Source organism: Phyllostomus hastatus, unplaced genomic scaffold (assembly GCF_019186645.2).
Source record: "Phyllostomus hastatus isolate PE091 unplaced genomic scaffold, TTU_PhHast_1.1 phas_contig_549, whole genome shotgun sequence".
NCBI lineage: Eukaryota > Metazoa > Chordata > Mammalia > Chiroptera > Phyllostomidae > Phyllostomus > Phyllostomus hastatus.
Window position 1 is genome coordinate 1,076,907 of NW_025333907.1, and position 27,408 is coordinate 1,104,314.

Consider the following 27,408-nt stretch of genomic DNA (forward strand, 5'->3'; position numbering starts at 1 on the left):
GTTACAGCCTCATGGGATCAAGGCAAAGAACCCACTCTCAACAAAGTGGGATGGAATGAGGGAGATAGAATTCACAAGTCTCAATTCAGCAGGTCCCAGAAGAGCCATAATCCTTTTGATAGGTGATAGCCCTGTGTGCAAATCTACAGATTCATCTCCAAAACATTACACATAGATGTCACCTCCCATTTCTTATACTGCCCACCATTCTTAGAGACTAAGGTTCTCATTTTGTTTTTTGTTCCATTAATTTTAGGAATCATTTTCTTTTCCTGCTCTCCAGAACAGAACTGTTTTCATCAGTGACAAAATATATTCAGATTAGTCTCTTAGTTCATTCATTTATTTTCCAAGTCTATATGTAATTAGGGTTTTGGTTTTCTTAATGTGCTGAGAAATATAAAATATGGAATCCAGTACTCACCAATATTATTTTCTGATACAATGGAAATGATAGTGATTTTTCTCCTGGTTTCAGTTTTGCTCATTTTTCTATATCCACTCCTCACATAACTGTTGAGCATGTGAAATATGGTCAGTGCAAAGAGAGAACTGATTTTTTTACTCCTTGGTGTTCAATTATTTTAAACAATTAAAATTTAAATAAAGCCATGAAAAATTTTTTTTAAATGTACAATGTCCTCGTGGAGAAAACTAATGGGCTTAAAAAAAATAACTTAACATTTTGTGGTACTTAACTGCCACTAAAGAATCCCTCCCCAATCTCTCAAAATATGCTCCTTTAGCAGTAAATTGTCATATCCCCTTGAACCAATTATTCCATGTCCATTTCACCTAATAAAGACAATTACATCCTCTCACTAGATTAACTGGAGTATAGGGATCCCACTTAAAGATAACCCAACTACCTCAAAGCTCTCTCGTGGAGATCATGGGTTTTCTGTTTTGAGAATCCTCCCCACCTTTTTTGTTTGTTTCTTTTTTTCAGTTTTTTCAATTTCCTTATATTTTACTTATTTTTAGACAGGGGTAGGGAGGAGAGGGAGAGAAACATGGATTGAATGCTTCTTGTATGCCCCCAACTGGGGATCTGGCCTGCAACCCAGGCATGTGCCCTGACTGAGAATCAACCAGCAACCTTTCGGTTTACAGGCTGGCACTCAATCCACAGAACCACACAGCCAGGGTGAGTTTCTGTTTTGGTCACCAGTTTATCCTCAGCTCCTGGAACAGAACCAGATATAAGGGCAGGATGTGACAAAATCTTGATATAAATGAATGAATTGACTCAATCTGAACCTGTTATTTCATAAACCCGCTACATAATATAAACTGCTAAGAGTTTATGGTAGACATCCAAATTTTCAATTAATCCTTCACTTTGGTCTAGGGAAACTGAACATATATATGCTTCAGATCCCACCAACCCAGTATTACCTCCTTCCTGGTTTTTTATTCATAGCAACATCCCAGATACAAATAACTTTTATGTTTTAAAAAACTTCACTTACTGGCTTCACTTAGCTTCTTTCATTCCTTTAATAGACCAATTGACGTTATGTCTCTAGGTTAACATCAGATTATGCCTCTGTGTCAATGCACATATTGAATAGAATGAGGATATCATGACTTCCCAGTCTCAGCATTTCTACAACTTCTCTCAGGATATGCTTTTCAACCATAACCTGAGGTAGAAAGTTTTGATCAAATCCTTGCACACAGAATGTGTCTGAGTTTTTTCCTATTGGTTTCCTATGACATAATATAACACATAATTGACAACTGAAGGTGAATCCACACTCACTGCATTCATAAGGTTTCTATTCTGTGCAAATCCTCCTGAGGGTGCACAGCTGGCCACAGGCTGGCCCACTATGACTACATTTCTGTTTACTAGGAGCCCACTGACATTTAATGCTGTCTGAGGGGCCAGAGAAGGCACCTGCATAGCCACTGTATTAACAAGGTTTTTCTCCTGCAGGACCACACTAGTCTTTGATGACATTTGACTCTCTGAGAGAGGATGTACCACCTTGACTGAGTGAATTTTCTGATGTTCATTGAGGACTGACTTTGCTCTGAAGGTTTTCCCACATTCATTACAACCATAGGGTCTCTCTCCTGTATGAATTCTCTGATGTACAACAAGCTGTGGCTTCCCAATAAAGGCTTTCCCACAGTCACTGCATTCAAAGGGTTTCTCTCCAGTGTGAATTCTTTCATGTTTAATGAGACCTGTCTTCTGGGAACAGGATTTTCCACATTCACTACACACAAAGGGTGTCTTTCCTGTATGAAGTCTCTGGTGTGTTGTGAGAGATGTCTTTTGGCTGAAGCCTTTTCCACATTCATTACATATATAAGGTTTCTCACCTGTGTGAATCCGTAGATGTACCATGAGATTGCCCTTCTGGATAAAGCGCTTCCCACAGTCACTGCATACAAAAGGTTTCTCCCCTGTGTGTATTTTATAATGTATATTGAGCTGTGATTTCTTGACAAAGGCTTTGCCACACTCTCTGCATTCATGAGGTTTCTTTCCTGTATGTGATCTCCGGTGTTCCTTCAGTGTAACCTTTCTGGAGAAGGCTTTCCCACACAGACTACACTGATGGGGCTTCTCTCCTGTATGAAGATTCTGGTGATCATTAAGCAACCACTTCTTCAAGAAGGCTTTCCCACATTCACTGCATATATGTTGTTTCCTTATTTTCTGAAGTTCCTGATGTTTGATGAGTTGGGACTTGGTGCTGATGAGTTTTTGAATTTCCAGGAATTTCATTTCAGTCTGAAACTGTTTACTGTTAGCATGGAGAAAGGATTTCCCATTTCCAGAAAGTTCAGTGGGCCTCCTGATTTCATAGTTTCTGCTCTGGTTAGGTAAAGACAAATCTGATTTCATACTTTTTCCATGTGAGTCAAATGTACCATGATTTTGTCGTAACAGAAAATGACTTTTGCTCCAATGGACACAATTTTCAAATACGTTATTTTTGTGCCATTGTTCCAGGCTATTCTCCATGCTTTCACTTTCTGTGTTCTCCAGCAGATGGTCATCAAGTTTCCAGATTTCTAGGAAACAAAATGAATTCCTCCGTCATCTTCATTTGGAAGAAAGGTAATGAAAAAAATATACCTTGATGTGAAGTGTCTTTTTTAGTGATGACCTGATGATATGTGTGTAACTAAAACTTCATGTTTCATGTTCCTTGTACACTGGTACAGGTAATAAAAAGAAATGAACACAAATTTGGCTACATTCTAATTACTGACCTTGCCAAACATGCAGATTGTAAAATACAAGCAATTTACTGTAGCATCAGACCACAGATAGGAGGGCTACCTCATCTACATTGGTGAGGGACAGACTCAGTATTTCCACATTCTTCACTGATGACTACTGTGTACTAACATGGCTCCAAGTGGGGCACACAAGCACAATCCTTATGTTCACAGAGCCTCCATTGTCTTTGATGAAGCCACTTAAAAAAGCAAAGACACATGCAACAAACAGCTGCAAGTTGTGAACACAGATAGAAACGTGCATTAGAGATGGAGAAAAGTGAAAGAATCAGACTACATTTTTGAAGAAGCCAGAACTCACAGTGTATTCATTATTGTGGTGCACATGGCGTGACTAAGGTGATGACAAAGCAGAGAGCTCCTAGCACCTCTGACTTACAAACTACACCTCAGAGAGGTGTTCCTAACCCAAGGCAGTAACCACAGCCCCAGTTCTTCCTGTTCTATTAATGCTGATTTAATTTCATTACAGCAGTCTTTACTCTGTATGCAAATTATTTACTTTTTTATTTTGATTGATTTTATGTCTCCTCCTTTTAGATAGAATGAGAGCTCTTGGTCTCTTTGTATGCCATTTCTCACTGTTGTTATCCTCTGGCTTATACTAGGCTATCAAGAGTAATTTAGAAAAGGATAAATCAAGGAAGCAATCCCATGTACGGAACACACTGCAGAGTTTAAGAGAGAAAATGGAATCTCTGCATGAGCAAGATATACCACAGAAATCACTGAAGGATTTCATGTCATGTGCGAGGTAACAGTTAATTGGGACTTACTGTTGTCAGAATATGATGGGAGGAAAAACAAAACCTCTCAGGAGGTAAGTAATGTAGTAATATCTATGATAAACACCAAGCAAAATAAGAATTAGTAAATACACAAAAGAATTTGAGGTAGGAATGAGTTATGGTCTCGTATAGGCTGGAACTGAGAATGTATGTATTAAAATGAATCTCCTCATTGAAACACATTAACAGAAGACTCCTTTAAATAAGAGAGCTCTGTGGGCAAGAACAACTGAGGTGACACTGGATGGCCAGGATGGCAGATGCAGAAGAATGAAGGTGAACCTAAACTCACGGCTTTTCTGGGAGGTACAATAATTCTATGTCCTTGTAGTTATTGCAAGCTCAGGAGAATTGCCATCAAGATGAGTAAATTCTACACAATAGAGTCTGTAATAGATCACAGTGGGGAGATTGAATCTGGGGGGGCTTATGTAGGAAACAAAAGCAGCTCAGCTGATTAGAATGAACAAAAATTTGAAGGGCTAGTGGATCAGATAAGGAAATAGAAACAGAACAGCTGAAGAACCTCAGAGTGAAGAAAAAGTCAAGCTAAGAGAAAAAGAAAAGCAAAGGCACAGTGAAGACCAGTTTACTTTAGAGACACAGCATCCAAGAAGGGGTGGAAATTAGGAAGGGAAATCCACATTACCAGGGGCAGAAAGGAACAGTGGTCAGAAGGCAGTGAGCAGTTTTCTCTTTGGAGAAAGACAGTGCAATCTTATAGCAGAGGAGGTGGAAGACTATGAAGAAGAGAAAGATTTGAGAATCCTAAAAAACAAAACCATACAAACAAAATATCAAGGTGAAGATAAAATAAAGATAGCTCATACCCCATAAGAAATAAAGGAATCCATTTTTCTCTAAACTCCTAGAAAGATAAAGAGATCTCTAACTGAAAGAGATATGTCCAGAGGTACTGCTTACCTATCCACAAATGCCCTTCACTCTGAATGACTAGAATATGATTTCCACAGCCTGTCCTATGCTGGTTCTCTAACTCACCTGAATGGTTTCCACAGTGAATTTCACCTTCCTTTGTCCATGGTGCTTCTCCATGATCCAACTTGGAGAATACGTCTGGATTGCTGGATTCATAACCTGTGCATGGGGAATGGTAGAAGACTTAGACTAACTGAAAAAGACTTGGGTTCTGTGAAGACCACAGAATGTTACATTTCAGGACAAAACAATTTTCACACTTACAAATTAAATGTAAAGGCTTTTCCCTCAAGAGAAGGGAGAACATATTGATCTGAGGCCAGAGAAGGAACTAAGACTCATCTACCACTTCAGAAAACCACAGACATGCCCAAGCTTTCACAAGCTGGGGATGGAAAGGCCACTGACTGGAAACCATCTGAGTGACACCAGGGAGCTGTCCTCACCCACTGACACCAAGTTGCTGTAGTTCTCCAACATCACATCCCTGTACAGGTCCTTCTGATCAGAGTCCAGGAGCTGCCACTCCTCCAAGGTAAAGTCCACGGCCACATCGTGAAATGTCAGAAACTCCTGTAACAACATCGTGCTATTTAATGGTATGATGTAATTTAAATATGGCAGAACTGTTAGTTTTTCTTCTCATTTTCACTTTATAGGCTGTATCTATATCACAAGTGGGTTTTATTTTAAGATACAGTTGAATAATCACATGCCTAGTAAAATGCAGGGTGGGGCAAAGGTAGGTTTACAGTTCCTATAGAATACAATAAACAAAAAGACAAACAATATAAGAATCAACTGTTTCACATACTCACAACTGTAAGCCTACATCTGCCCTACCTCTTTTTTTAATTGTGCATTCAGTCATCCATGCATTCATATAATTAGAAGTTTCTGTCATGTAAAGAAGTTAATTGTTCTTGTTAACCTAGAAATACCACATTCATATATTAGAGAGAAAATACATATACAATAATATATAAATTTTTTTTATTAACTGAGGTGATTTTTAATAGGCCTCTAAAAATCCATTAATGAAGAAAGGATAAAACCAAGTACTTGAGCCTGGAGCATTTTCTTGTTCTATGTAAAAAAGCTGGCAAAGGGAGGCTCTGTCTTGGTGTGTTCTGGGTCTGCTCTAAATTTCTGTTCAGAAATCTGTCTTCAGTCAGGTGTGTCCCCAGACGTGCTTATACCCAACCCTGCAACTTCCTCCTGCTTCACATGATTCTATTGCTCCTGGGGAGTCAGGACCTGTGGATTGAGAAGAAAATTCAGTGGGTGGTACATTTCCTCTTGACACAGATGCTACAGTGCTCCTGGGCCTTGACTCTCACACAGTGTCCACAGTATAACTAGTATCCCTTCATATGGTGTCCCCAGAGTATTTATTCTTCTGGCCAATAAAGCCAGAAGAAATGCAGTGGAGGTATTCCTTTATTCTGTGGAGTTTTAGGTGGAGTGACTTGACTGTGAAAGAAGATGAGGGAAATAACAATGTAGGGGCAAAATAACTCTTCCTTCTCTTCTAGGTTCTTTGGCTGGTCTAATAATTAAATTGATGTAATACAGATTAACAGGGGAAAAACAAACAATCAACAAGATTAATAAGATGCATACTTCCTATATACATGGAAGTGACCCAAGAAAACGGAGTAACTGGCCAAAATGGCAGCCACCAACACAGGAAATACCACCTTCACCTAAAGTCAAAAGATGTTGGGGGTGGAGAGTCAGTTAGGGTAGGTTACTAAGAAGAGCACAGTAAACAAACTTAAGATTATAAGTCCAGATATAAGTCCTGCTTCCTCCACTGATACTTAAGGTGGGTTTGGTATATTGAAGGAGACACCCTCACATATGAGACTGCCATTACCAATATAAATGTCCTTTATGAGAGGTAATTTCTACTAGGTTTTCTCCCAGGACTGCAGTTTCTTCAAATTAACCAGCATAAAATAATCAACATCCCAAAGGGGCATATTTTAGGGTATCAAACTGCTCCCCTTTAGACTCAAGGAATTACGTATTTAAAAGAAAATTCTCTCCCAGGAACAACTAACCTTTATTCACATATATGACCAGGTAGAGCTGCACCATGTACCTATGCTCATTTCATAGTAATTCAATCACTATCGCTGGAAACTGGAACCACCACTGTTGACTAAGAATGACCGGGATTCACTAATACACTGGCATATGGGTCACCTTGCCAGAGGGATGGACAGTAAATAAAATGGAGATTCTGTTAGCAAAGAAAAACGTATGAATGCATTTCAGGCAAATAAGCAACAGTGTCAACTGTTACATATTGTATTAAGAGGTGAGTGCAGGGGTTGACAAACATTTTCTGAGACAGATTAACATTTTCCAATTTGTAGACCAAAGTGTCGATGTCACAACGACCCAATTCTGCCTTTGCAATGGGAAAGGTGCCACAGAGGACACACAACAAACGGTCGTTGGTGGATTTTTCCCTAAAGGATAAAAAACCCCAGAGGGATTGGAACTAATGCTCAGGGCCCTAATCCCTTCTGTCCCCAGCAACAGCCAAGTTCTTAAGTTAAACCAAACACCAGGGGTCCAGACGTCCAAAACTTCACTGTCCCAAGCCTCTCCGCACCAAAGACATTGATTTCTCTTTTTTTAGGTTAATCATTAGTCGGCACCAGGTACCCCAATGCGATGACCACCCACACCGCCGACTCCAAGATCAGTGAGCAAGGTAGTAAATCCCCAACCTGAATCTCACAATGCAACCGTCCTAAACGTCTTGTGCACCCCCTACAACTGAGGAGACCTGCAGAACCCCACACCCTGACAGTCGGGACAAGGACATTATCTCAACAAACTCTTAATCGGGGCACCGACCCCCAAGACACACCAACCACAGATTTTCGCGTCTAGTTCCCCTCAAATACTTCAATTTCCTTTCCCACCTGGTTCATCTTAACTAGCTCCACCCGGGCGCTCCTGCCCTCCTCCTCCTACCCCAATGATGACTCCACGCTCCACACTACACCTCGCCCACGTGTCACCCTGTGAGAAACAAAACTTCCACTGTGACAAAAACTTCTAGAGACAAAACCACACACTGACCTGAGTTTTTCGCCAGACCCACAAGATCACAAACGTTGTATTTCCGGGAACTGCTTCAACTTCTGCACCGTCCCGCTCAGTCTACGGCAGCCGAGGACGATCTAAGGCGTTTGAATAAACTCGGCAAACATTTCCGTATTTGTTAGGAATATGTCCGCGCCCATATCGCAGTGGTGCCCTGGGGGCCGCCACAGGGGCCGCCATGTTGGGACACCTGAGTGCCGTACAGAAGCAGAGCCTCGGCTATAGGACCTGTAGTCAGGGGTGGTGAAAAGGTGAGGAGCTATTGAAATTATCTCGTTTTCCGGCACTTGGAATGTTGCGAAAAATGGGTGCATTTCCAGCGCTTCACGATGCAAACACTGTGAGACTTAAGATGCTTTTAGCAGGCTGAGCAGAAAAGTAATAGAGCCACGGACTATATTCTTCACTTTATACACATTTAAAAAACATTGAACGACAATAAAAAACGTTAAGAAAAAAAAGTTTCTAAAAGGACAATTGGGAGTTCAGGTGTCAGTATAGCAGCAGAGGCGGCACTCCTAGGAAGGGGCAGGTAATACATCTGGTAGGCAGACACCCACAGCTCTGGCTGGAAAATAGTTGACCAGAAGAGGTCTTTAAGAACATAAAGATTTCTGGAAGTTGGTAGAGTGTGAGGCTGGCCATCACCAACTAGGAAAGAATGGCTAGGAAGAACCTCAGCTGGCATTGGGGGAGAGGACTCAGAAAAAGGCTACTAAAGTGAGGCCTGTAAAAGTCCAGAATCAATGGCAAGAGCACAATCTGTATCCATCCCATTGAAAGGTATATTATAAACGTGGTGATACAGGTGTAACCCAGGATTTTCGGCGAAGAATGTCAAAATGTGGTGTGTATCAGGCAGTTGTTCAAAAGGCATAGTCCTGGTTTAGCGGGTGTGGGATGTGACTGGGAAATCTGCATTCATTAAGTTTCTGAGGCAGGAAGCCTATCAATCATTAGAAACAGGCCTGTGCTGGATTTACCTGGTGATCATTTTGTAAATTATATACATGCCGAATCACTATGTTGTACACCTGGAACTACTATAATTCTGTGTGTCAACTATAATTGAAAATATTAAACAATTAGATATTTTAAAAAAGGAATGCAAACTGCCCTGGGATGTTCTCTCAGTGCAGTTATGATGGGTGACTCCCCTCAAAACTGTCTTGGTTCAAATTATATCCAGAAAAGCCTAGCAGGGCATGCAGGAATACCTCCCCCATTTCAACCTATACATTACTATAAATTACTATCCAGATGTTACAATAAATTACTATTGTAGTAATTATTATTATGAAGCTTTATTTTTCCTCATAGGATTTATCACATCCTGAGACTACATACCCATAATCCATCTCCTGTCTCCCTTACTAGATTGTAAGGTCCATAAATGCTGTTCCTTTGCCTGCTTTGCTCACTGATATAGCCACAGAAGGTGGTTTTATCAGTGTGCCTGGCACAGTGTTGTTCCTGGAAATACATCTGAAGGAATGAATTACCCAAAACCCAGCATTTGAGATTGATTTCTGAAATAACTACCACATGAAAAAACAAATTTCCATTTCTTTTCCTATGAGCAACACTCACTTTTTATAACTTGGGTAGGTGGGAAACTTTGGGACAGTTATGAGATTAAATGATACTACTCTGGATAGCGAGAATGCAAGAGCCCCACTCCCGAGAGACAGAGAAGGAAAAATTAAGACAAAGTACGTCTCAATTCAGCAGGCAACAATGAAGCTGGAATCTTTGAAATGGTGGCAGCTCTCAAGGGTGCAAAGTCCTGTTCACAGACCCACAGGCACTTCTCCATGACATCCCTTAAGGATCTCACCTCCTATCTCCTATATTCTTCATTCTTAGAGGCTAAGATTCTTGTCATCCCTTTTAGTCTATTTATTCTGAAAATCTTTATTCTGCTCTGCTCAGTTTATATTCAGTTAAAGTCTCTAACCATAAATAATTTGGGAAAAGACAACTATTCTTTACAACTGCCTTCTAATGGCTCATTCTTTTCAGTGACAAAATGCTCTGATTAAGTCATTTTAGCTGATTCATTCACTTTGCAAATCAGTATGTATTTGTTTTTATTTTTCTGTGCTGGGAAATACAAAATCATGTTAACCACTGCTTTCCAGTATAACTTTATGGGATGATGGAATTATGATAGATTTCTCTGAGTAGCCATATACTTAGCTATAATGTTTTGATCACTGTGGTGTCCAGTGAGGTGGCCACTAGTCACATATGGCTACTGGACACTTGAAATGTGATTTAGTGTACCTGGCAACTGAGTTTTTATTTACTTTTTAAAAATGTGAAATCTGCCCTGGCTGGTGTAGCTCAGTGGATTGAGCACGGGCTGCGAACCAAACTGTCGCAGGTTCGATTCCCAGTCAGGGCACATGCCTGGGTTGCAGGCCATGGCCCCTAGCAACCACACATTGATGTTTCTCTCTCTCTCTCTTTCTCCCTCCCTTCCCTCTCTAAAAAATAAATAAATAAAATCTTTAAAAAATGTGAAATCTAAAGAGCATAAAAGTGACCAAGGAATTTTTCAACTATTTGGAGATAATACATAGGCATTAAAATAATAACTTACTGAGGTGCTGAAATCTATTAGGAGTCCCTTGCCCTCCTTCCAAATAACAAGTCCCTTGAACAGGAAATGATCATAAACCTTTGAACCAATTACTCCATATTCGCTATGCAGTATTTCATGTCCCCCTAAAATTCACTCATCAAAGCCTAAACCCAAATGTGATGGAACTAAGAAGTGGACATTTCAGAGGTGATTTATGCCCTGAAACAGGACACGCAGCTTCTAGAGGTGTAAGAAATAAGTTTCTGCTTTTATAAACCACCCAGGCCATGGTATATTCTTAAGACAACCAGAATGAACTAAAAATATGTCCATTTCATGAGTGTAGATATTGATATCCTCTTACTAGATTCACTGGTGTGTATAGGTGCCACTTAAGAGATAAGATAACCCAACTACCTCAGTGCTCTCCCAGGACACCATGCCCACCTTCTGTTTGATCAACACTGTATCCTCACTTTTTTTTTTTTAACAAAACCAGGTTCAAGAGAAATATTTGAAAACCACTCACTATAAATGAAGGGACTCAATCTAAAGCTGCTGTTTCATAAGTCCCTCAACATAATATATAAACTTCTAGAGTTTACATCCCCATTTTCCATTACTTCATCCTGGAGGGGAAAACTGAATTGATAAATACAAAAACACATCACACCAAAGAAGTATTAACCCTTTAGTGGTTTTTACTCATATCAACATTCCAGATATCAATTCTGTTTATATTTTAAAAATTCAATTATTGCTTCCACATAGCTTCATTCATTCCTTTAACTGACACAACAGGCCAACTGATGTATGTGTCTGGGTTAACAGCCAATTATGCCTCTGTGTCAATGCATAGAGGCATAATGACTTCCCATTCTCAGCATTTATACAATTTCTCTCAGGATATACTTTTCAACCATAACCTGAGGTAGAAAGTTTTGATCAAATCTTTACACACAGAATGTCTGAGTATATTCCTATTGGTTTCCTGTGACATAAAATAACATGTAATTGATGACTGAAGGTGAGTCCTTACTCACTGCATTCATAAGGTTTCTATCCTGTGCAAATCCTCCTGAGGGCGCACGTCTGGCCACAGGCTGGCCCACTATGACTACATTTCTGTTTGCTAGGAGCCCACTGACATTTAATGCTGTCTGAGGGGCCACAGAAGGCACCTGCATAGCCACTGTATTAACAAAGTTTTTCTCTTGCAGGACCACACTGGTCAGTGATGAGCTGAGACTTTCTGTGAGAGGATTGTCCACCTTGACTGAATCACTACATTTCTCTCTTGTGTGTATTCTTTTATGTTTCACAAGGCACGACATGTAGGCAAAAGCTTTCCCACACTCGTTGCAGGAATAGGGTCTCTCTCCTGTATGAGTTCTTTGATGGACAATGAGCTTCTGCTTAGTGGTGAAGGCTTTTCCACAGTCACTGCATTCAAAGGGTTTCTCTCCAGTGTGAATTCTTTGATGTTTAATGAGACCTGACTTCTGGGAGCAGGATTTTCCACATTCACTGCACACAAAGGGTGTCTTTCCTGTGTGAAATCTCTGATGTGCTATGAGGCATGTCTTCTGAATGAAGCCTTTGCCACATTCATTGCATATATAAGGTTTCTCGCCTGTGTGAATTCGCCGATGTACAATGAGATTGCCCTTCTGGATGAAGCCTTTCCCACAATCACTGCATATGAAGGGTTTCTCTCCTGTGTGTGTTTTTTGGTGTATATTCAGCCGTGATTTCTTGAGAAAGGCTTTACCACATTCAGAGCATTTATAAGGTTTCTCTCCTGTGTGTGTTCTCTGGTGTTCAGTGAGCATGAATTTTCTAGAGAAGGCTTTCCCACACAGACTACACTGATGGGGCTTCTCACCTGTATGAACGATCTGATGATCAGTGAGCCAAGACTTCTTCACGAAGGATTTTCCACATTCACCACATACATGTGGCTTCTCTCTTTTCTGAGGTTTCTGATGTTTGATGAGTTGGGACTTAGTGCTGATGAGTTTTTGATTTGGGGGGAATTTCATTTCAGCCTGAAAATGTTCACTTTTAGCATGGAGAAAGGATTTCCCATCTCCAGAAAGCTCAGTGGGAGTCTTAATTTCACGGCTTCTAGTCTGGTTAAGTAAAGATAGATTTGATTTCATACTTTCTCCATGTGAGATAAACATCCACTTTTTATGTAACAGAGAACAGGTTCTGCTCTGATGGACAGTATTTTCAAATGTATTACATCTGTGCCATTGTTCTAGGGTATTGTCCATGCTTTCATTTTGTAAGTGCTCTGGCAGATGATCATCAAGTTTCCAGATTTCTAGGAAAGAAAAGCACAATTAACTCATTCAGTATGTTGAACTGGGAGAAAAGTTTAAAAACACAAACCAAACAAAACCATGATATGTTGTTTTTGTGATGACTTTGGGATGTAAGAGTAAACAAAACTCCATGTTCAATGTTCCTTGAATACTGGAAAACACAATAGCAAAAAGAAACTAAAGGTAAGACTTGAGTGTAAAACGGGTTACATAATTCACAATACAGCAAGCAAAACACAGATCTGCCTGCTTTGTAAGGCCTTGTCAAACTGTAAAATATAAGCAATTTATGGTATCAGCAGACATAGAGAGAAGAGCTACCTCATCCATACTGGTGAGAGACAGACTCAAGACTCACTCTTTCCACATCCCTGTGACTACTGTATACCAACATGACCCTAGGTTGGGGATACACAAACATAGTCCTCATGTTTATGGAGCCTATACTGCACTTTGCTAAAGTCACTTAAGGGGCAAAGACACATGCAAGAAACAGCTGCAGGTTGTGAACACAGGTGGAAAAGCAAAGTGGTGATGTAGAGAGGTAAAAGAAATCAGGCTACATTTGGAAAGAAGCCAAGATTCACTGTGGATTCATTACTGCGGTGGGCATGGCAGGAGTAAAATGGTGACAGAGCAGAGAGCTCCTACCACCTCTAACAATCTCCAAAATAGAGCCCTTAATTTCCCAATCAAAAGTCCTCCACATGTCATCTTCATCACTGTAAATGAAAAGTATACTCTTTTCTTTAACCAGAAGAAAACTTCTCAGCATCACCCTTCATCTGTTTCTCTCACTCACATACTACATGTACCTCTGTGATAAATCCTGCCTGCCCTCCTTTAGGAATATGCCCAGAACTGAACTATACCTGAAGCCAGTCACTCTGTTGTGTCATCACATAGTCTCCTGCCTGGTTGTCCTGTTCCTCCCTTGCCAATGATGTGTTTTCCATGCAGTAGCCCAAACAATCCTTTCCACATAAATTATATCAGAACAGTCCTCTATTCAGAAGTCCCTAGAGGGTTATCATCTCATGAGGAATAAAACCAAGGGTTTTGAAATGCCCTTATAGAATCCCCAGCTGCCACCCTGCTGACCTTATCTGCAGTCTTGTCCTATCTGCTCTTTTCTTATTAATTAATAAAAAATTATTTTTTAAAATTAATTAATTTATTTTTAACATTTTTTAAATTGTTGTTCAAGTACAGTTTTCTGCCTTCCTAAGGTTCTTCAGACACACTCCTGCCACAAGCCTCTGACCTTTGCAGTTTTACTTTGGGACATACCTTACCCAGGAAGCCTACTCACATCTGTCATCTACCTGCTCTACTGCACCTTAATGAAGATGTCCTATTCCTAAAACCACAGCCAAAGCCAAGTGCTCATTATTCCCCTATGCTGCTTAATGTTCCTTAAAGTAATTCTCATCCCAAGGTCCTTTCTATCAACCTTCATCCATTTCTTCCTTTCATAGCCCATATTGAATCAAATCAAATCTCATCTGCCTAGAACACTAAAATAACAAAATAAAGGAGCAAAAATTTAATTGCCTGCTATAATAAATGTCTCCAGAGTCTGACTGACATTCAGCCCTCAATGCACATGGAAGCCACTATGCCCTCATCATGTTTTGCAATAGCCTCCTCCATGGGTGTCCTGCCTAAGGCCTTCCCACTACTGTCTGCTTTCTACAGTCACTGAAGGGATCCTTTGAAAAGGGAAATTATTTTTTCTATTATTTTTTCACACAACCTCAAATATTTATTTACTTATTAGCATTTTTCCCATACCCTCTTCCACCTTCACTTACCCTCCTACCCCCTGCAATCACCACAGTATTGTCTATGTCCATCAGTGAAAATGGAAATTATTTCATGTCATTTCAGCACTCAACAGCTCCACAGGTTTTCTCATCTTATTAGGAGGGAAATCATCATTCTATAACATAGATTACAGGACGAACCTTGCCTTCCCCTCCTCCTGCCTCTGTTGCCACTCTGACCTCAATTCCAGTATGTTCCCGACAGCCCACTCTACTTCCACATGGGCTCCATGCTGTTTCCCACACACATTCCTGCCATTTCAACTTGCTGTCCTCTCTACTTGGAATCTCATAGCCCAACAGCCTAACATCCTTCATCTCTTGGCTCAAAGGCATTTTATGAGAGAGTGTTTGTACCCATCCTAAGAGCAGCATGTCCCCAGCACTTGTTCCATTCTGCTGACTAAATTTTTATCACAGCACTTTTCTCCACCTAGATGTATTATTTGTGTGTTTTGATTCATTTTTTTTATTCCTCTTACAATGAAAACTTTTGGTCTATTTGTATGCTTTTTCTCACTGCTCTTGCCCCCACATTACACTAGGTTATCAAAAAATAATTTATCAATAATGACTCAAGGAAGTAACAACATGTATGGAACACATTCAACAGCATTTCAGAGATTAGATGTAAATTTATCTCTTTGTGATCGTATCATGCAGATCACAGAAAGAAAAACTTTAATCATATGATGGATAATGAAGTTAACTGGGACTTAATGTCCTCAAAATATGGTGGAAAGGAATATAAAAGTTTTAGAAAAGTGAATACTACAGTAGTAACATCTATAATAAACAAGAACAAAGTTCAAACTCAGTAAATACACAAAGGAATTAATTTGAAGTAGGAAAGAGTTATGGTCTGGTATAGGCTGGAACTGAGAATGTATGTATTAAAATGAATCTCCTAGTTGAAACACATCATGAACAGAAGATTCCTTTAAAGAAGAGAGCTCTGTGGACAGAAACAACTGAGGTCACACTGGACGGCCAGAATGGCAGATGCATAGGAGTGAAGGTGAACCTGAACTCACAGGGCTTTTATGGCAGGGACGATGATTCTAGGTCCCTGCAGTTATTGGGAGCTCAGGAGAATTGCCATCAAGATGAGCAAATTCTACATAATATAGTCTGTGGTGGATCACAGTAGGGAGATCAAATTTGGGGGGCCCGTATAGGAAACAAAAACAGCTTAGCTGATTAGAATGAAGAAAACTTTGAAGGGCTAGTGGATCAAATGAGGAACTGGAGAACAGAACAGTTGAAGAACCTTACAGTGAAGAAAAAGTGAAGCTAAGAGAAAAAGAAAAGCAAAGGCACAGTGAAGACCAGTTTACTTTGAGGGCACAACATCCAAGAAAGGGTAAGAAGGGAAATCCACATTACCAGGGGCAGAACGGAGCAGTGATCAGAGGACAGTGAGCACAGTTTTCTCTTTGGAGAAAGAGAGTAGAATCTTACAGCAGGGGAGGTGGAAGACTATGAAGAAGACAAAGATTTGAGAATCCTAAAAACAAAACCATACAAACAAAATATCAAGGTAAACATAAAATAAAGAGGGCTCACACCCCATAAGAAATAAATGAATCTATTTTTCCCTAAACTCCTAAAAAGATAAAGAGGTCTCTAACTGGGAGAGACATGCATGGAGGCACTGCTTACCTATCCACAAATGCCCTTCACTTCTAAGCCTCTTCTCTGAACAACGAGATTGTGATTTCCACAGCCTACCCCATGGTGGTTCTCTTGACTCACCTGAATGGTTTCCACAGTGAATTTCACCTTCCTTTGTCCATGGTGCTTCTCCATGATCCAACTTGGAGAATACGTCTGGATTGCTGGATTCATAACCTGTGCATGGGGAATGGTAGAAGACTTAGACTAACTGAAAAAGACTTGGGTTCTGTGAAGACCACAGAATGTTACATTTCAGGACAAAACAATTTTTCACACTTACAAATTAAATGTAAAGGCTTTTCCCTCAAGAGAAGGGAGAACATATTGATCTGAGGCCAGAGAAGGAACTAAGACTCATCTACCACTTCAGAAAACCACAGACATGCCCAAGCTTTCACAAGCTGGGGATGGAAAGGCCACTGACTGGAAACCATCTGAGTGACACCAGGGAGCTGTCCTCACCCACTGACACTAGGTTGCTGTAGTTCTCCAACATCACATCCCTGTAGAGGTCCTTCTGATCAGAGTCCAGGAGCTGCCACTCCTCCAAGGTAAAGTCCACGGCCACATCATGAAATGTCAAGGATTCCTGTAACAACATGGTGCTGTTTAATGGCATGATGTAATTTAAATATGGCAGAAATGTTAGATTTTCTTCTCATTTTTACTTTATAGGCTGTATCTATATAGCGAGTGGTTTTTATTTTAAGATATAGTTGAGTAATCACATGCCTAGTAAAATACAGGGTGGTATAAAAGTATGTTTACAGTTGTTTGTATGGAAAATAATACAATAATAAACATCAAAGAATGAACTCTGTGTTTCGCATACTTACAACTGTAAACTTAATTTTGCCCCACCCTGTATTTTGGAAATGTGCTTTTAGGCATGCATGTATTCATATGATTACAAGTTTCTATCATGTGAAGAAATTAAATTTTGTTAACCTAGAAACACCATATTCATATATTTGAGTCAAAAGATATTGTATATACTATATACTTTATACTGTATCCTTTTCAGATTAATGGAGGTGGTTTTTCATAGGCCTCTAAAAATCCATTACTGAAGAAAGGAAAAGAAAAAACAAACCCAAAATCACCTGAGTCTGGAGCATTTTCTTCTGTTCTCTGCAAAGATTTGGCAAAGGTAGGCTCTGTCGTGGTGTGTTCTGGGTCTGCTCTAAATTTCTGTCCAGAAATTCTGTCTGCAGCCAGGTGTGTGTCCAGAAATGCTGATACCCAACCCTGCAACTTCCTCCTGCTTCACATAATTCTATTGCCCATGGAGAGTCAGGACCTGTAGATTGAGAAGAAAACTCAATGGGTAGTACATTTCCTCTTGACCCAGATGCTACAGTGCTCCTGGGCCCTGACTCTCACACAATGCCCACAGTATCACTAGTATCCCTTCATATGGTGTCCCCGGAGTATTTATTCTACTGGCCAATAAAGTCCTAGGTTCTTTCTGTGGTAGAGGTACTTCTTTATCCTGTGGAGTGTACGTGGTGTGATGTGACTGTCAAAGGAGACCTGGGAAATTACATACTTCCCCAAACCGTGCCTCAGAGGCAGGTGAGTCTCAGTAAAATCACTTATACAAAGCAGATCATATGAAAGGAGGGGATTGGTACACTGTTCCCTTTAAAACATGTTTCCTCAGGGGCTTCTTCAAACATTTTTCTATACCTTGTGACTGCACACATTTCAGGGAGAAACCAAGGCACTGGATAAGTCATCAGCACTGTCTCATAAGCAATAACAATAATATCTTAGGAGGTTTTAAAATACATACAAAAGTAAACAACATTGTAAGTAAACTGAAAGGTGGTAAATGAAGTGCTTTTAAGATCCCTGTATTGTCAGAAGAGTGTAAAATTATTATTTAACACAAGAATTTAAGAAAGCTCCAGGTTCTATGTAATCTCTATTGTCAGGATGAAAACCAACAGTTGTCTTAAAATACATAATTTCCATGGTTATGGGTGGGGGATATATAAATCAAAATTTTCATCCAAGCTCTTGCCAGGAAGCTCAGTTGGTTAGAGCATCATCCCAATAACCAAGGTGGCAGGTTCAATCCTCATTCAGGTCATATACAAGAATCAACCAATGAGCCCTGGCTGGTGTAGCTCTGTTGGTTGGAGCATTGTTGAGTAAAGTGAAAGGATGCCAGTTCAATCCGCCGTCAGGGCACATATCTAGGTTGCCAATTAGAGCCCTAGTCGGGATGCGTCGGTGAGGCAACCAATCAATGTATCTCTTTCACATAGATTTTTTCTCTTTCCCCCCTCTCCCTTCCTCTCTCTCTACAAGCAATGAAAAAATTGTCCTCAGGTGAAGATTATTTTTTAAAAAGTCAACCAATAAATGCATAAAATACTGGAACTACAAACGGGTATTTCTCTCTCCCCATCCCTCCTCTCTCTCTGTAAATATCAACAAATAAACTTTTAAAAAAGTATCCAAAACAAGGCATAAATAAATAAATAAATAAAATATGGAAAAGATAATAATGGGGGCAAGTTCAATGCACTTAGATGACTGTTTTTAAACATGACATACTAAAAATTATATTAAGTATAAACACAACAGCTCTTCCCTTTTGTGGCCATCACAAAGGAGCCAGCAGTCAAAATGAAGTTCAATCCCTTTGTAACTTCTGACCAGAGCAAGAACCATAAAAGGGATTTCAATCCACCTTCCCACATTCACAGGAAGATTATGTCTTCTCCTCTTTCCAAAGAGTTGAGACAGAAGTACAATGTTCAATTCATGCCCATTCAAAAAGATGAGGAAGTCAGGTTGTACGAGGACATTACAAAGGGCAGCAAATTGGCAAAGTAGTCCAGGTTTACAGGAAGAAATATATCATCTATATTAAACAAGTGCAGTGGCAGAAAGTTAATGGTACAACTGTTCATGTGGGCATTCACCACAGCAAGGTGGTTATCACTAGACTAAAACTAGACAAAGACTACAAAAAAATCCTTAAATGTAAAGCCAAATCTCACCAAGTAGAAAAGGAAAAGAGCAAATACAAGGAAGAAACAATTGAGAAAATGCAGGTATAATGAAATCCTATATACAGCTTTCATTAAAAACTTGAAGAGAAAAAAACCACACACACACAACAAGGATTCCAAATAATTACATTAAATACTAGCACATCAATACTGTCACACTCAACTTATATTTAAAATTGAATAACATGCTATTATAGATGACATGTCTGAAACATAACAATACAGAAAGCTTGAAATACAAGTTTAGAAAGAAATATATCAAGAAAAGAGTCACCACAGACTTCCAGCCAAGATGGAGGCATAGGTAGATACACTACATCTCCTTGCACAACCATTAAGAAGGATAACAACCAATCTAAAACCAAAAAAACAACCACTTGCCAGAAAATCAAACTGCATGGAAGTCTGACAACTAAGGAGTTAAAGAAGAAATATTCCTTGAGACACGTAGGAGGGACGGAGACAGGGAACTGGAAAGGACAGGATATAGTGTGGCCACCATGTGGCGGCAGCAGCAAGGCAGTGACAGCGAGGCAGCAGCTGCTGGCAGAACAGGTGGTTTCACATTCACATGTGATAGACAAAAACCCAGCAGTGATACCTGGAGAGCAAGCCATACCAGGTCTAAGACAGACCATGCAACCCAGAGTTCCAGCACTGGGAAAATAAAGCCTTATAAACTCTAGCTGTAAAAATCTGTGGGGGGTGCGATAGCTGAAGAAACTGCCAGTCTCTCAGGAGAGTCCATTTCAGGGACCCATATGGTCCTAGAATGTACACAAGCCCACCCACGCAGGGAATCAAAATCAAGGCAGCAGCTGGAAGAGTGCCAGTCACTTGGGGGAATTACAGGAAGTGACTGAAAGCAGGGCAACAACCAAGCAAGCAGCATTGTTCCTTCTTCAAACCCCCCCACCCCCACATATAGCACAGCAATATAACAAAAAGGGTTGCCCCACCCTAGCAAACACCTAAGGCTCTGCCCCTTACTACATACATAACAGGTATGGTGATAAACTGAGAGAATAAAACAGGATTCAAATGAAAGAACAGATCAAAACTCCAAAAAAAGAACTAAGCCATGAGGAGATAGCCAACCTATCAGATGCAGAGTTCAAAACACTTGTAATCAAAATGTTCAGATAAATGACTGAGTATGACCACATAATAAAGGAAGATATGAATGCTATACAAAATAAAATTTTAAAAATATACAAGAAACTGCCCTGGCTGGTTTGGCTCAGTGGGTTGCTCACTAGCCTGCGAACTAAAAGGTCGCTGGTTTGATCCCCAGTCAGGGAACAAGCCTGGGTTGCAAGCCAGGCCCCCAGTTAGAGGTATGTGAGAAGCAACTGGTTGATGTTCTCTTACACGTGGTATTTCTCTCCCTTTCTCCCTCCCTTCCCTCTCTCGAAAGACAAATATACTAATTAATTTTAAAAAGAAAAGAAAAAATATACAGGGAACCAACAGTGAAGGGAAGGAATCCAGGACTTAAATCAAGGATTTGGAACAAAAGGAAGAAATAAACACTCACCTAGAATAGAAAGAAGAAACAAGAATTCAAAAAAAATGAGCAGAGGCTTAGAAACCCCTGGGACAACTTTAAACATACCAACATCTGAATCATGGGGGTACCAGAAGAAGAAGAAGAGCAAGAAATTGAAAACTTATTTGGAAAAAATAATGGAAAAAAAGTCCCCAATTTGATGAAGGAAATAGACATACAAGCCCAGGAAGCTCAGAGAGTTCCAAACAAATTAGACCCAAAGATGGCCACAACAAGACAAATCATAATTAAAATGCCAAAGGTTAAAGATAAAGAGAGAATCTTAAAAGCAGCAAGACAAAAGAAGAGAGTTACCTACAAAGGAGTTCCTATAAGACTATCAGCTAATTTCTCAAAAGAAACCCTGCGGGCAAGAAGGGGCTAGAAAGAAGTATTCAAAGTCATGAAAGGCAAGGACCTACATCAAGATTACTCTATCCAGCAAAGCCATCATTTAGAATGGAAGGGCAGATAAAGTGCTTCCCAGACAAGATAAAGCTAAAGGAGTTCATTGTCACCGAGCCCTTATTATATGAAATGTTAAAGGTACTTATTAAGAAAAAGGAGCTGGTCCTTTGGAGCCTGGCACTCAAAAGTGACAAATTGATCAGATAGACAAGGCTGGGCTTGTCCCAGGCTGCTGATTATCGAGGCAATCCTGATCTGAGCCCGTTAAAAAAAAAAGAAGAAAAGAAAACAAAGATCAAAACTATGAATAGTAAAATAACAACAAATTCACAATTCTCAACAACTGAACCTCAAAAAAAACCACACAAAAACAAAGCAAAAGCCCTGGCTGGTGTGGCTCAGTGGATTGAGTGCTGGCCTGAGAACCAAAGGGTCACTGGTTCAATTCCCAGTCTACAGCACATGCCTGGGTTACAGGCCAGGTCCCCAGTAGGGGGTGTACGAGAGGCAACCATATGTTGATGTCTCTCTCTCTTCTTACCCTCCCCTCTCTAAAAAGAAATAAAATATATATTTATTTTAAAAAGCCAAAAACTAGAACAGAAACAGATTCATAGGAATGGAGATCACATGGAGGGTTATCAGTGGGGATGGGGAGGGAGGAGAATGGGGGAAAAGGTACAGGGAATAAGAAGCATAATTAGTAGGTACAGAATAGACAGGAATAATATAGGAAATGGAGAAGCCAAAGAACTTATATGTACCACCCATGGACATGAACTAAGTGGGAGGATTACTGCAAAGAATGGGGGTACTGGGCAGAGGGGTGCAAAGGGGAAAAATGGGTTAACTGTAATAGCGTAATCAATAAAATATACTTAAAAAAAAGAGTCAGCACAAATAATCTGGCATAAGTATATTCTCAGACCAAATGCACCAGAAAACCAAAACTTACTACTGAGAAAGAGAAACAATGCTCACTGGTAAAAGGTTCAATTTACCCCTTATAAAAGTGTTTCATTTATATGCACCTAACAATATAGCCTTGATATGTCTACAATATAGGTGGACTGAAAACAAGAAGAGATAAACAAATCCAAACTAATAAAAGATTTCAATGTACCTTCCCCAGTGACTAACAAACAGGATGTCAACAAACAAAATTTATGAATTATCATTTGGGAGAACATCAAAAATATTTCATAAGTAGCAAGAAGTGTTTAGAGAAATTTTAACACTTAAATAAATGGAAAGGTTGACTGTGAAGGTGACTGAGAAAATCAAGCACTTTAGAGATACCATGTCTCCCAAATACACACAAGTATATAGACCCAATGAAACTTCAGTCAAAATCCTAAACTGATCACTTTGTTAAGATTGATACACCTCTAAAAAACAAAGAAAAAAATGTTGAGGGCCCTGGCTGGTGTCGCTTAGTTGATTGAGTGCCAGGCTGGGAACAGAAATGTTGCAGGTTTGATTCTCAGTCATGGCACATGCCTGGGTTGTGAGCCAGGTCCCCAGTTGGGAGCATGCAAGGGGCAATTGTGTATCTCTTGTACAACAATGTTTCTCTCTCTCTCTTTCTCCCTCCCTTCTACTCTCTCTAGAAACAAATAAATAAAGGCTTTAAAAAAAAGTTGAAACACTTGGTGTATCAGTTATGAGGGCTTAAAGTTACTTTAGCTGTGACAGTACTACATGTATTAGCATAATAGACAAATCAGCCAAAGGAACAAAATAAAATGCCTATGAAGAGATTCAGGCATAGATAAAGATGTGATGACACAGGAAGCTCTGCAGAGAAGAGGTTAAGTATGTCCTTTCAAAAGGTGGTTAATGGACAATCAGATATCCATGCTAGAAGTAGAGGATGAGAAGGAGACTGAACCCCACCTCAGAACACACACACACAAATCATTTTAGAGAACACTTAATCTCAATGGGTGACGCACATAAATAAAACTAAGATACATGGAAATTTCTCAGTGTCAACTTATGGAAACATCTTTGAAACAAGCCCCATTTTATTATTTATTTTATATTTTTTAAATTATAAGAGAAAGTTTATTTAGAAAGTTACAGAGGTAGTAGAAGTGAGTCAGCAGGGTTGCTTAGGCTCAGGAAACAAGTTACAGAAGTAAAAGGAGGGCCCTTAGAGCTTCGGGGAAAGGCAAGGGTAGCACCCCTGGGGAGAAGGAGTGGGGCAAGAGGAAGCCACAGGCTTGCTTCCCAGAGAAAGAACACCTAACCTGTTTAAACAATAATGAAACAAAAACACCTTTTTGTGACTCATATGTGAGAGACCTTCTCTAGAACTCCTTAAAAAGTAAAAATAAAAAAAAAAACATGTATTAAGCAAAAGTCAGACATTAAAAAAATGCATGTGTATGATTGATTGATATAATTAAAAATAGGCACAAGTAAATAAACTATGAAAATTATGCAGGATTAATTATATGATAAAAGTATAAAGAAAAGTATTAAAGTGGTTGGCATGGAGAGAAAATGGTAATTACCTTGGGTGTGAGGAAGTAATTGGAATGGGGCTCACAGAACACCATTTGAAGTGCTGGCAGTGTTCTCATTTCTTGACCTGGGCAATGACTCTCTCTCTATATATAAAATGTATACATGAATATATAATTTATAAGTATATAATTTGTAAGTATATAAACATAAACATATATTTATATAATTTATAAACATATAATGTATATTTTATACACGACATATGCATGCCTTATATATTTATATATTATATATACAACATGTGTGAACAGTACATATATACATATACATGTAAATATTGCTTTTATACTGATTAAATTACAGATCTTCTAAATTAACAAATCAACTGAAGAGCTCAACAATCCCAAAAGCTTGTCTCTTAAAAACACCAATAAATATATGCATTTATAGAGACAGATTTGAAAGAAAACTGGTCTAAAGTGCACAAGGAATTAATGGAAGACAGAAATCATATTAAATAGATATTTTTAAAAAGATTTTATTTAGTTAGTTTTAGAGAAAGGGGAAAGAGAGGGAGAGAAATATGGATCAGTTGCCTCTTATTCACCCCCAACTGGGGACCTGGTCCACAACCTAGACATGTGCCTGGTTGGGAATTAAACCGGCAACTTTTCAGTTTGCAGGCTGGCACTCAGTCCACTACGCCTCACCAGCCAGGGCTATATACACATTTTTTTAGCCTTAAAGCATATTATAAACATTTTTTATGTCATTAAGTTTGAAATTCTGGATTAATCATAATTTTATAATCCTTCCCTCCTAGATACTGTTAACTCCGGACACTAGCAAGTGAATTTTCTGGGTAGGCAACAGGGCACAGATGACCACTAACACCGCACTTAGCTATTTTGAATTGGAGAGTTGAGCCAATGCTTTGAGATATGAATAAACTGTAAACATTAGAAATAAGACATAAAATTAAGGTTATGTTCCACCAATGTTTCATCAACATTCAAAAAGAGATTCAGGAATTACTTATTTAAAAGAGAAAATGGCCCAGGCCAGTGTGACTCTGTTGGTTGGAGTGTCTTCCCCAAACCCAAGGGTTGTGGGTTCAATTCCAATGGGATCACTAGAGGGTGTGTGGGTGGGAGGTGGCCAATCCTGCCTCTCTCTGGTGTCAATGTATCTCTTTTCCCTCCTATCTAAAGCAATGAAAAAAAAATGTCCTGAGGTAAGGATAAAAATAAAAAAAGAAAATAAATAAAAGAAAAGAAAATGTTCCCCAGAATCCACTAAGCAGATTTCCACCTATGTAGCTCCCTAGGCACTGAATGTACCAAGTAACTAAGTTCATTTCATGGTAATGCAATCACTAGCAATGAGAACTGCAACCACCACTATTGACTAAGACAGACAAGGACTTACTAACACACTGACACATGAGTCACCTTGTCAGAAGGATGGATATTAAATAAAATGGAGATTCTGTTAGCAAAGAAGAAAGTGTAAATGTATGTCAGGCAAGTAAGCAACATTGTCTGCTACACATTCAGAGATGAGAGCAGGTGTTGGTAAATATTGTCTGCAAAAGGATGTGTCTGTGTGTGTGTGTGTGTGTGTGTGTGTGCGTGCGCACACACACACACAGTATTTTCTGCTTTGAGGGCCACAGGTCTTGGTCACAAGAACTCAGTTCTGCCTCTGCAGAATGAAAGCAGCCACAGACGTTGAGTGACAGATAAGCATGGCTGGATTGGTCTCACCACTGTAGATAGTCAATCCATGGATAAAAGGCTGAAAAACAGAGGACTTCTTCCCTATGATCTACTGCTTTCTCTGAGTTTTTATATCTAAGCTGTATACCCTCAAAATAACAGCACACACATCTAAACCACAAAATATGTACAAGAATTTTCACAGCATTATTTATCATAAGGCAAACTGCAAACAATACAAGTTTAATTAACAGTAGGAAAACCCACCCTGGCTGGTGTCACTCAGTGGACTGAGCGCTGGCCTGAGAACCAAAGGGTGGCTGGTTGGATTCCTAGTCAGGCACATGCCTGGATGGTGGGTCAGGTACCCTGCAGGGGCGCTCTAGAGACAACCACACATTGATGTTTCCCTCTCTCCCTTCCCCTTCCTCTAAAAATAAATAAATAAAATCTTTTTTTAAAAAAATAAAACTATATTTTTTAAAAAACAGTAGGAAAATCTGCCATATACTAAAGCTATGGAATGCTATAAATTCCATTCCGTCTGAACAACTGAAGTTTGGAACCTCAACAAAAACACCAGCCCAGGGTCCTGGGTGTCCAAAGTCAGCTTCAGGATCAAGAGACTCTCTGGACAATGATCACACACACCCTTATAATTCCGAAACGTACACCAGACACCCTCAAGTGATCACCATCCACGCTGGCCACATCAACTGTTAAATGCCGAACCTGTCAGAGCGGTCATCCTAAATGCCACCTCCATCCATTAGAGTGACCTGCAAAGACCATCACAGTCAGGGCATGGTCGTCGATCTCTGTAGACCCTTAATCGCATGATGACTCCAAAGGATCCCCAGCCACAGACTGGCGTGTCACACCTGGTTGCTCCCAAATACCTAGGCACTCCTCTTAAAACCCCCATTGGGCCCAAATACACCACTTCCCCTCTGCGACGTCAGGTACTCTGTTACAGACAAATCTCCCAGGAGGCTTTTTTTTTTTTTTTAAGGTTTTTCTTTTTTAGAGAGAGAGGTTAGGAAGGGCGAAAGGGAGAAAAACAGCGATTGGTTCCCCTCTCACACCCCCAACCAGGACCTGAATCGCAACTGGGCGTGCGCCGAGAGGGAAAATCAACCCGGTGACCTTTCAGCTTGCATTCCGAGGCCACCCCAGTCAGGGAAAGACAAAGTTTTTTAAAAAATACTTCAAAGGACAAGAGCATACAGACCCGATTTTCTCCAGCCTGCTTGGAGAGCCTAAACATTTACACTTCCGCAAACTGGTTCAGCTTAAGGAAAAGTCGCCCAGACATTTCGTCACCCTATGGTGGCCGAAGATGGTCTTAAGTATTTGAATAAAGGCAGGCGATTTGCAACCGATGCTCCTGAGGCAACGTGTCAGCGTGCTGTAGGCATTGTTGCCATGGGGACCGCCATGCTGGGAGACCTGACAGTGATACAGAAGGCAAATGTGACTTTGGCACCAGCAGCCAGGATTGGCTGGAAAATGGGAAGCTCCTGAAATTATCTTCTTTCCTGGCACTTGTACTCCTGTGGAAAATGAATGTATTTTCAGATTCGAGCTTCTGCAGGCAATACGGAACGAGCTAAATATTGTTAGGCTGGCTGGACAAAGAAGTCATATGTTTGCAGCCTTTACTTTACATTTTGTATAAAGATTTTTTTTTTTTAAGTT

General features: G+C 39.9%; 2 protein-coding genes, 1 non-coding gene and 1 pseudogene across 13 annotated transcripts; 2 read left to right on the forward strand and 2 right to left on the reverse strand.

Moving 5' to 3' along the window:
* Nucleotides 1–1,168: 1,168 nt before the first annotated feature.
* Nucleotides 1,169–8,191, reverse strand: LOC123824190 (zinc finger protein 350-like). 4 transcript variants are annotated; one of them, XR_006786667.1, is made up of 6 exons: nucleotides 8,094–8,191; nucleotides 6,054–6,248; nucleotides 5,438–5,564; nucleotides 5,055–5,150; nucleotides 1,473–3,033; nucleotides 1,169–1,185 (listed from the first exon to the last, which is right to left on the reverse strand). XR_006786667.1 is itself a non-coding variant. In XM_045847317.1 (6 exons), the coding sequence occupies exons 4-6, from the start codon at nucleotides 5,469–5,471 to the stop codon at nucleotides 1,703–1,705; spliced, it is 1,461 nt and encodes a 486-aa protein (XP_045703273.1). In that variant the 5' UTR covers nucleotides 5,472–5,564; nucleotides 5,835–5,922; nucleotides 6,054–6,248; nucleotides 8,094–8,191; the 3' UTR covers nucleotides 1,194–1,702. The 4 variants fall into 4 exon arrangements, 3 of the variants coding, with proteins under 3 accessions (XP_045703273.1, XP_045703271.1, XP_045703272.1); XM_045847317.1 differs by lacking the exon at nucleotides 1,169–1,185 and adding an exon at nucleotides 5,835–5,922 and having other exon boundaries at nucleotides 1,194–3,033; XM_045847315.1 differs by lacking the exon at nucleotides 1,169–1,185 and having other exon boundaries at nucleotides 1,194–3,033.
* A 1,829-nt stretch (nucleotides 8,192–10,020) lies between these two features.
* LOC123824115 lies at nucleotides 10,021–19,611 on the forward strand (annotated as a pseudogene).
* On the reverse strand, nucleotides 11,405–26,997 carry LOC123824182 (zinc finger protein 350-like). Of its 8 annotated transcripts, none has more exons than XM_045847301.1 (7): nucleotides 26,942–26,988; nucleotides 26,443–26,489; nucleotides 24,040–24,135; nucleotides 17,641–17,837; nucleotides 17,000–17,126; nucleotides 16,616–16,711; nucleotides 11,405–13,033 (listed from the first exon to the last, which is right to left on the reverse strand). In XM_045847301.1, the coding sequence occupies exons 4-7, from the start codon at nucleotides 17,653–17,655 to the stop codon at nucleotides 11,685–11,687; spliced, it is 1,587 nt and encodes a 528-aa protein (XP_045703257.1). In that variant the 5' UTR covers nucleotides 17,656–17,837; nucleotides 24,040–24,135; nucleotides 26,443–26,489; nucleotides 26,942–26,988; the 3' UTR covers nucleotides 11,405–11,684. The 8 variants fall into 8 exon arrangements, with proteins under 8 accessions (XP_045703257.1, XP_045703259.1, XP_045703256.1 ...); XM_045847303.1 differs by having other exon boundaries at nucleotides 26,383–26,489; nucleotides 26,942–26,983; XM_045847300.1 differs by lacking the exon at nucleotides 26,443–26,489 and having other exon boundaries at nucleotides 26,942–26,997.
* On the forward strand, nucleotides 21,633–21,778 carry LOC123824210. The gene has a single exon (XR_006786675.1). It is a non-coding gene; the product is annotated as a small Cajal body-specific RNA 2 (non-coding RNA).
* Nucleotides 26,998–27,408: the final 411 nt, after the last annotated feature.